Source organism: Panulirus ornatus, chromosome 37 (genome assembly GCF_036320965.1).
Source record: "Panulirus ornatus isolate Po-2019 chromosome 37, ASM3632096v1, whole genome shotgun sequence".
NCBI lineage: Eukaryota > Metazoa > Arthropoda > Malacostraca > Decapoda > Palinuridae > Panulirus > Panulirus ornatus.
In genome coordinates this window covers 29701141-29711969 of record NC_092260.1, presented here as the reverse complement: position 1 = coordinate 29711969, position 10829 = coordinate 29701141, and the positions used below count along the sequence as shown (strand labels likewise).

Here is a 10829-nt window from a genome sequence, read left to right as displayed (position 1 = left end):
AATTTACACAGATACATACCAGGATGCATACCAGGATCTGCCTGAGGTCGGACAGGTCGAGTCATGGGCTGGGATGGTCCAGGAACCTGGTGTATTGGCTGGGTCGAGACTGGTGGAGATGGACCCACAATACGTTGGTATGGCTGCCGCACACCACCATTATTATTCATTACTTGACCTCCTGAGTGGCAAAATAATTATCAGTCCTTGGCAAATACATGAATAATTTTCTTCCACAGACAGACATTTTTGTACCATGATATATGCTGGCTAAATAGGATTCAGCTTTTCAAACCCATTAAGACTCACAGACTTGACAGCTGTTGGTATGATATCCCCCGAGCTAACAAACCACTAGCTCTTTCATCCTGGGTAAAACGTGAATCTAAACTTTTCGGACATCTGCCTAACCTAAAACCATAGTGATCTGCCTTTCTTGGATCACTTCTTCAACAACCAAAATTTCATGAATAGAATGGTAATTCAAGCAATTTAGCTCCCATGTGTAAAGTGAAAGAAAAATGGCTTTTACATAGAGAATTCATTTCATCAAAGTAAGTAAGCCCATGTAGAAGTCTGCACTAATGTGCTTTCTACCATTAAGCTCTCACCTTAATTTATTGCAAAATTATTCAATTACAATATCATTATTCTTTCTACTACATAATCTAATTAACTAACAGAAATGTATCATTCTGATGATCAGGACCTGCTTGACAAAAGATAAATAATTTTCAAATGCATGACAATGTATTGTCTTTGCAACTGTTTTGCATATAAAAGTATTTTTTTCCTTAAAAGCTTAAGATACAGTTAGCTACAAATATAACTGCTAGATTGAACTATCAGTATAGGCAACTGGACAAATAACTATTAGGAAAGCAAACCACAGAAACAACATTCACATCTTCCCAAGATGCAACTTTACAAATTCAACCAATGACATCATTCTGGCTAATACCACTTAATTTCAAGTTACTCTATAAAAATAAGCAAATCAGCTCCAAATGATATGAGGTAAAGATAGTGATCACACTATGTTTCACACAAGTCCACATTACCATGCCCAAACAAGCCTGCCTCCATTGTGGTATCTGACACACAATTACTGAACCAGATGACATCAAAGTCTAGAGATTGAGGAGCCATAAGACAAACAACTGGCAAGCTCTGCCTTTGAAATACAACCATGGGAATGAAAGCTCCAGAATGATGAATAACAGGCATACATGGGGTGGTTTAGTTTGCAACCAAACATCCCTAAAACTAATCCACTTTGAAGCAGATATGTCAATAATATGTAAAAAATTCTTTCTTAAGCACTGAAATCCATTTTTATCCAAGATACAAAAAGGTATTACTGGACTATGCCTGCATGAGGTTATACTCTGAGTAAAAAGTTATCTTTTATAGGGTTGCATCACTGTCAATGATCGACAGAGGCACACAAATTCACAATCTATGCTCTTCTAACTGAACATTATACAATCTCAGCTGCTTCACTTGCAAGATCCACAGTGAAAAGTTTGTCATGAATATACACACATCATATGAACATTCACCTTCACAATTACCTTCTATTTTCTCAAGTCTAACAACATACACATCAGTCCACCCAAACCCACATTTTATATTAGCAAGTACAGTTCTCATGTACTCATTGATCTTGAGAGATTCAACTATACATTATATATATATATATTATATATTATACTTTGTCGCTGTCTCCCGCGTTTGCGAGGTAGCGCAAGGAAACCGACGAAAGAAATGGCCCAACCCCCCCCCCCATACACATGTATATACATACGTCCACACACGCAAATATACATACCTACACAGCTTTCCATGGTTTACCCCAGACGCTTCACATGCCTTGATTCAATCCACTGACAGCATGTCAACTCCGGTATACCACATCGCTCCAATTCACTCTATTCCTTGCCCTCCTTTCACCCTCCTGCATGTTCAGGCCCCGATCACACAAAATCTTTTTCACTCCATCTTTCCACCTCCAATTTGGTCTCCCTCGTCTCCTCGTTCCCTCCACCTCCGACACATATATCCTCTTGGTCAATCTTTCCTCACTCATTCTCTCCATGTGCCCAAACAACTTCAAAACACCCTCTTCTGCTCTCTCAACCACGCTCTTTTTATTTCCACACATCTCTCTTACCCTTACGTTACTCACTCGATCAAACCACCTCACACCACACATTGTCCTCAAACATCTCATTTCCAGCACATCCATCCTCCTGCGCACAACTCTATCCATAGCCCACGCCTCGCAACCATACAACATTGTTGGAACCACTATTCCTTCAAACATACCCATTTTTGCTTTCCGAGATAATGTTCTCGACTTCCACACATTCTTCAAGGCCCCCAGAATTTTCGCCCCCTCCCCCACCCTATGATCCACTTCCGCTTCCATGGTTCCATCCGCTGCCAGATCCACTCCCAGATATCTAAAACACTTCACTTCCTCCAGTTTTTCTCCATTCAAACTCACCTCCCAATTGACTTGACCCTCAACCCTACTGTACCTAATAACCTTGCTCTTATTCACATTTACTCTTAACTTTCTTCTTCCACACACTTTACCAAACTCAGTCACCAGCTTCTGCAGTTTCTCCCATGAATCAGCCACCAGCGCTGTATCATCAGCGAACAACAACTGACTCACTTCCCAAGCTCTCTCATCCCCAACAGACTTCATACTTGCCCCTCTTTCCAAAACTCTTGCATTTACCTCCCTAACAACCCCATCCATAAACAAATTAAACAACCATGGAGACATCACACACCCCTGCCGCAAACCTACATTCACTGAGAACCAATCACTTTCCCCTCTTCCTACACGTACACATGCCTTACATCCTCGATAAAAACTTTTCACTGCTTCTAACAACTTTCCTCCCACACCATATATTCTCAATACCTTCCACAGAGCATCTCTATCAACTCTATCATATGCCTTCTCCAGATCCATAAATGCTACATACAAATCCATTTGCTTTTCTAAGTATTTCTCACATACATTCTTCAAAGCAAACACCTGATCCACACATCCTCTACCACTTCTGAAACCACACTGCTCTTCCCCAATCTGATGCTCTGTACATGCCTTCACCCTCTCAATCAATACCCTCCCATATAATTTACTATACTTATATCATTCTCATAAATTTTTTTGCTTCATTGCTCATCGTCATCCTCAATTTTGGGATTACAACAGATATAAGAGAATTCTACAATGAAGTAAGGTAAACGTAAAACAAATCTACATTCAGTAATACAGAATAGCAATTTCCCCTTCTCCTTTCAAACACAGACACAAACATGCATAAGTCACAGAGGAAGTGAAAAGCAAAATAACAAAAAAAAATATATATATAAAAATATATATATATCCTCCCCTCTCATTTTTTTTTAAATTTTCCAAAAGAAGGAACAGAGAAGGGGGCCATATGAGGATATTCCCTCAAAGGCCCAGTCCTCTGTTCTTAACGCTACCTCGCTAATGCGGGAAATGGCGAATAGTATGAAAAAAATATATATATATATATATATATATATATATATATATATATATATATATATATATATATATATATATATATATATATATAAATCCTCCCCTCTCATTATTTTTTTTTTTATTTTTTTTTTTTTCCAAAAGAAGGAACAGAGAAGGGGGCCAGGTGAGGATATTCCCTCAAAGGCCCAGTTCTCTGTTCTTAACGCTACCTCGCTAACGCGGGAAATGGCGAATAGTTTGAAAGAAAAAAGAAATATATATATATATATATATATATATATATATATATATATATATATATATATATATATATATATATATCCTTCTTCTGTTTCCCATTTTAGAAAGTTAAAAAAAATACAAGGAGGGGAGGATTTCTGGCCCCCCTCCATCTTTCCACCTCCAATTTGGTCTCCCACTTCTCCTCGTTCCCTCCACCTCCGACACATATATCCTCTTGGTCAATCTTTCCTCACTCATTCTCTCCACGTGCCCAAACCATTTCAAAACACCCTCTTCTGCTCTCTCAACCACGCTCTTTTTATTTCCACACATCTCTCTTACCCTTACATTACTTACTCGATCAAACCACCTCACACCGCATATTGTCCTCAAACATCTTATTTCCAGCACATCCACCCTCCTCCACACAATTCTATCCATAGCCCATGCCTCGCAACCATACAACATTGTTGGAACCACTATTCCTTCAAACATACCCATTTTTGCTTTCCGAGATAATGTTCTCGACTTCCAAACATTCTTCAAGGCTCCCAGGATTTTTGCCCCCTCCCCCACCCTATGATTCACTTCCGCTTCCATGGTTCCATCCACTGCCAGATCCACTACCAGATATCTAAGCAGTGGAGGCAACAAGGAGGATACCAAATTGGAGATGGAAGGATTAAATGAATAACATTTTGAGCGCTCAGGGCCTGAACATGCAAGAGAGCAAAAAGGTACACATGGGACTGGAGCAATGTCTTATACAAGGGGTGATGTGCTGTCAGTGGACTGATCCAAAACATATGAAGCAGCCAGGGGAAACCAGAGAGAAGTCTCTGGGGACCAGATTGTGTATAAGGGGCTGTGGTTTTGGTGAATCAAACATGACTAGAGAAAGGATGAGAGCAAATGAGGCATTTTCTTTATATGTTCCCAGCACTACCTTACTGACATGAGAAAGAGTGAACAAAAATGAAAGAAAAAAGTTTATTTAAGATGCAGTAGAGATATTTCCTCAAAGAAACTTAGATATCATAATTCTGTTCTTATGTATTTGTACAATATAACTACAATAATACAGTATATATAGTTTTGTACAATATAACTACAATAATACAGTATATATAGTTTGGTAAAGTGTGTGAAAGAAGAAAGTTAAGAGTAAATGTGAATAAGAGCAAGGTTATTAGGTACAGTAGGGTTGAGGGTCAAGTCAATTGGGAGGTGAGTTTGAATGGAGAAAAACTGGAGGAAGTGAAGTGTTTTAGATATCTGGGAGTGGATCTGGCAGTGGATGGAACCATGGAAGCGGAAGTGGATCATAGGGTGGGGGAGGGGGCGAAAATTCTGGGAGCCTTGAAGAATGTGTGGAAGTCGAGAACATTATCTCGGAGAGCAAAAATGGGTATGTTTGAGGGAATAGTGGTTCCAACAATGTTGTATGGTTGCGAGGCGTGGGCTATGGATAGAGTTGTGCGCAGGAGGATGGATGTGCTGGAAATGAGATGTTTGAGGACAATATGTGGTGTCAGGTGGTTTGATCAAGTAAGTAACGTAAGGGTAAGAGAGATGTGTGGAAATAAAAAGAGCGTGGTTGAGAGAGCAGAAGAGGGTGTTTTGAAATGGTTCGGGCACATGGAGAGAATGAGTGAGGAAAGATTGACCAAGAGAATATATGTGTCGGAGGTGGAGGGAACGAGGAGAAGAGGGAGACCAAATTGGAGGTGGAAAGATGGAGTGAAAAAGATTTTGTGTGATCGGGGCCTGAACATGCAGGAGGGTGAAAGGAGGGCAAGGAATAGAGTGAATTGGAGCGATGTGGTATACCGGGGTTGACGTGCTGTCAGTGGATTGAATCAAGGCATGTGAAGCATCTGGGGTGAACCATGGAAAGCTGTGTAGGTATGTATATTTGCGTGTGTGGACATATGTATATACATGTGTATGGGGGTGGGTTGGGCCATTTCTTTCGTCTGTTTCCTTGCGCTACCTCGCAAACGCGGGAGACAGCGACAAAGCAAAAAAAAAAAAAAAATAGTGTTACAACATAAGAAAAATACAGTAGCACAATAATCTTTGTGCATAAAAACTACTGTCCTTACAGGAGCAACTGCTGGTGATAAAAAGCGTGGGTCAACAACATAAGAAAGAATACAGTAGCAAAATAATCTTTGTGCATAGAAACTACTGTCCTTACAGGAGCAACTGCTGGTGATAAAAAGCGTGGGTCAACAACATAAGAAAGAATACAGTAGCACAATAATCTTTGTGCATAGAAACTACAGTCCTTACAGGAGCAACTGCTGGTGATAAAAAGCGTGGGTCACTTTGGACTATCATCGGATATATCGGACTAATTCCAAAATAACAGATAATAGTCAACCACGATTAGGGTGTCCAATAAAGCTGATTTCTAATATATACAGGGACCAATATAGCAAAATGTCATTGAAGTTGTAGGTGTGATATAGATTACTTAAACGTCATGAGACAATTCAGTGCCCAAATGAAGTACAACACTGGGAGAGAAACTATGCAGATGATGTTCAACAGATGAAGGACTAAATTTGGTGAAAGTTGAATGAAGAGAAAATCAGGTCTACTAGATGGGTAAGGGATCAGTACTGCTGCTGTTTGAGCTCTCTGTCATAGACAGGAAAGATTCTGGAAATTCTTAAGACTCCATAATAGAAACTGGAGTAAAAATCTTGCAGGACTCTTTCACGTCAGTTTTCCAATCTTTTATGAGAAATAGGATTGATGGATATGCATATCTAAAGAATTAAAAAAAAATAAGGATTGCGCTGAGCAAAAATAAAAAAAGTCTGTTACAATTACAAGTTATGGAGTAATCTAGAAAAGGATATATCTAAAGACAGCAGACATGAAAAAAATTACAAGGCAATTCACATCCTGATAACAAGCAAGAATGCCTAGCTGTGCCAACCATTATGCAATTCACATCCTGATAACAAGCAAGAATGCCAAGCTGTGCCTACCATGTTTAAGAACTACTTTTCACCATTTTTCTCCTAAATTTCAAATGATTACTATAGACTGATGTTGGAGAAAAGTGGAAGACGTATTTGATCAGATGCAAAAGAGCATTGCAAGTTCAGGGGTAACTATTCATAAATAAGACAACAAGGCTGGCATTGATAGTGGCAGGGAAAGGCTATACAACAAGAAAAAGGCAATGAAGATACTGAAAGGAAAATTAAGACTAGGGAGCTTGTAAGAGGTAAAAGGAGTAAGATTTTGATTTAGTAGAATACAATTTTGATTGTAAGGAAGCCCAAAACAGGAATGAAGTATCAGAAAAACATTCAAGGGATATTAAAAAGAGCTTGGAAGAATTAAAAATGATATTCATAAATCAGAAAGCAGATTCATATAATGCAGAGATAGGATTACAAATTAGTGAGCTGGGCAAGGAAGTTAAGTAACTTATAAAATGTATGGAGGAGCAGGGTAAGAAAATTACATCAGAACGAAAATGAAATAAAAATGCATGAAGAGCTTTCCATGTGATGTATCTACCATTAATTATGGGAATATTCAAAAGAAAGTTGAGAGAGACTGGTAGAAGTAATTCAGAAAAAAGTCATTACAGGATATAGTAGCACCAGAAGAACAGAGACCTGCAGTGGGATTTAACTGGGAAATCTCCATCTGTAGGTGAGAAATCATTATGGAATACACACATTGCTGCTTAAGCCATTCTCTGTAAGTTTATCTAGATCCAAGATTTTCATCCTAATACATGAGCTACATATTTTCTAGCATCATACCAGGTATTGGTGGTACACCAGCAGCAGGGTTTCCCACTGAGAGTACATCAGCTTTGAGCTTCTCATATTCCATGTCACTGAGGCTGAGTTCAACTTGTCCTAAGGACTCTTGTTGCTGGTGGTGGGTGGCCTTCTGCTGCTTCATCTGTTCCTGTTTTTCTTGTTCCAGCAAATCTTCTATCAGTAAGGGCTGTTCCTGTCACAAGGACAGAGAGATGAGCTTCCTGGGGATCTATGAGGGAGCCTTAAAATATCTAAGCCCTAAGCAGCCTCAAAGTGATTTACTAAAATAAAAATATTATTCTTTTAAAATCATTACTGAATCAAATGGAAAATATAAGACATTCATTTATGGCTGAAGATAACACAGTAATACATAAAACACAAATCAGAAAGTAAGAAAGATAGAAAGAACAGAATGAGAGATCTTGATAAGCAACTTAACCCCTTCCATGCATAGCTCATTGACTACGAGTGTTCTAAATATCTTATATTCTAAACATTACCTACAAGCATAATCCTAGCTTAGCCCAATATTTTCCTTCTACAAAAGTTTACCTCAGTCAGAGACAGTACTTCATTCTTGATTAATTCATGTACCTATTCAGTTTTGTAGAAAAAAGGTCCCCTGATAAAGTAAAAAATAAAGCTATTAATTACAATCCCATCCCAGTTCCTCTCCCATGTGTTTTAAAAAATCTAAAAGTTCATCAAAGAACTCTCAAGAATCTTAAATACTTGTGTATCAACCTTTGTGATTTGAGAACACCTTAACAAAAACAAACTGAAAATCCCATTCCTCTTATCAAAGACTTTTGAGGAACATAAGGATTTTAGAGTGGGAGATCAGTGCATTGCTGATATCAAGCTCCCAAGCCATCTATAACGAAAGCCTTAAAGATAGGGGAAATTCTCTATGGCATGTATAATATACATACAATTAATAACAGCGTGAACAGAAAAGGAGTTTGGAAGCATTTTAGCTATGTAGTGTGTACATACAACACAAATAAGTGTTACCAAAAGCTTTAGTTATGTAAGAAAATTCTTGTGTAAATAAACAATGGTATAAGCAAATGGTTTTAAAGCAATGACTTACTGTCATGTTATCTTAGTTAATCAATTGTTTTATAGATGGATCTATCCATGACATGACTAAGAAACTGACAGGTTGGTTGAACCATGGTGGAACAATTAAAGCTGCCACAATTGCTTTATGTTGATGATGATGTTGGGAAGAACATGAACATGCAATCATGTGGTATACAGCAGAGGATGGTGAAAGTATATGCAGTTATGAATGGTGTTTTTTTTCATTCTTCAAAGGCAGACAAAGCATACTTTTGTTCTTTTTCTTCTCTCTTCTGACTCCATCTTGGATAACCCAATTCCTCAGCACCTGATGCTGCAATTATTATTAATCCTATGTTCTTCTTTATAACCTCTTTTCTTAACCCTTGGATTGTGAAGTGCCAGTATACTGGTCTACTATAACAGCTGTGATGTGCCCACAGACTGTCAAAGATTTTGTGGGCAATGTTTAAAATTCCTAGCAGATATATGATTCCATCTCTTGTCAATATATGGGTGTTACCAGTCTCCATCTGCCTGATGTTACACAGCAAGTGAAAAGTCACCTTTGATAAGGCTGCATTATCCTCAGCTAACGAAAACTAAAACCTCAGCTAACGAAAAATAAAACAGTCTCATCAAAGAACTTCTTGCTCTAAAGGAGTCCATCTTCTCTCTATTACCTATACTGAGTGCAATACAGCCTTGGGTTGCAGGAGGCCCTAGAAAAGGGACTTGTGGTTATGATAAACAAATAATTAAATCCACATATGTCACTAGCAACCTAATAACATAGCTGGGAAAAAAAATCTCATCACAGTCACTCGTAAATCGTCAGAGTGTAACTGCATCAAAAGGGCTGGAAGCCAAAATTACACAACTACTGATGCTGATTTCATAATGAAACAGTTCCTCTTGCTCTGGTGTTTATATTTTGGATGAGAATAAATGCATAGTAAATTCATATAAATAAAGTTCTGAGTGTAAATACATATATGATGCATATAATATACAAAAATATGTGAAAGAAGAAAGTTAAGAGTAAATGTGAATAAGAGCAAGGTTATTAGGTACAGTAGGGTTGAGGGTCAATTCAATTGGGAGGTGAGTTTGAATGGAGAAAAACTGGAGGAAGTGAAGTGTTTTAGATATCTGGGAGTGGATCTGGCAGCGGATGGAACCATGGATGCGGAAGTGGATCATAGGGTGGGGGAGGGGGCGAAAATTCTGGGAGCCTTGAAGAATGTGTGGAAGTCGAGAACATTATCTCGGAAAGCAAAAATGGGTATGTTTGAAGGAACAGTGGTTCCAACAATGTTGTATGGTTGTGAGGCGTGGACTATGGATAGAGTTGTGTGCAGGAGGATGGATGTGCTGGAAATGAGATGTTTGAGGACAATGTGTGGTGTGAGGTGGTTTGATCGAGTAAGTAACGTAAGGGTAAGAGAGATGTGTGGAAATAAAAAGAGCGTGGTTGAGAGAGCAGAAGAGGGTGTTTTGAAATGGTTTGGTCACATGGAGAGAATGAGTGAGGAAAGATTGACCAAGAGGATATATGTGTCGGAGGTGGAGGGAACGAGGAGAAGAGGGAGACCAAATTGGAGGTGGAAAGATGGAGTGAAAAAGATTTTGTGTGATCGGGGCCTGAACATGCAGGAGGGTGAAAGGAGGGCAAAGAATAGAGTGAATTGGAGCGATGTGGTATACCGGGGTTGACGTGCTGTCAGTGGATTGAATCAAGGCATGTGTATGGGGTGGGTTGGGCCATTTCTTTCGTCTGTTTCCTTGCGCTACCTCGCAAACGCGGGAGACAGCGACAAAGCAAAAAAAAAAAAAAAAAAAAAAAAAAAAATGTATATCATGTAAAAAAAATATTTAATACGTATGGGATGTGTAAAATCAGCTGTATAGATGCATGTGGAAGTAAGTCAAGAAAATACTCACAATCACTGTTTCCTTACATAAATAAGGAGCAACCATGCCACCATCCAGGGCCCGCCCCAATCAACTCGATACTCTTCCACACCAATATAGCAGAGTATACAGTGAAATGTCTTTAATCCAGCATTCTATGGTTCAGAAACTCCCAAATCTTGGAGAACAATGAATTTTACCTACTTTGGCAAAATTCTATGGGTAATTTGGGTAATTCACAGCCAGCCACTGTAACATGTGACATATCTGCATGCATGCTTACATATATG

General features: G+C 38.7%; 1 protein-coding gene across 9 annotated transcripts in view; it reads right to left on the bottom strand.

The window, feature by feature from the left end:
* The window catches only part of trr (trithorax-related), a 156312-nt gene that overhangs the window by 24895 nt on the left and 120588 nt on the right, over positions 1-10829 (bottom strand). For 6 of the 9 annotated variants that reach the window (XM_071684172.1, XM_071684177.1, XM_071684174.1 and 3 more), the window contains 2 exons: positions 7555-7750; positions 20-181 (listed from right to left, as the gene is read on the bottom strand). In XM_071684172.1, the coding sequence (XP_071540273.1) occupies positions 20-181; positions 7555-7750 (358 nt within the window). The remainder of the gene's footprint in view (positions 1-19; positions 182-7554; positions 7751-10829) is intronic. The other 3 variants (XM_071684173.1, XM_071684178.1, XM_071684180.1) reach the window with 1 other exon arrangement.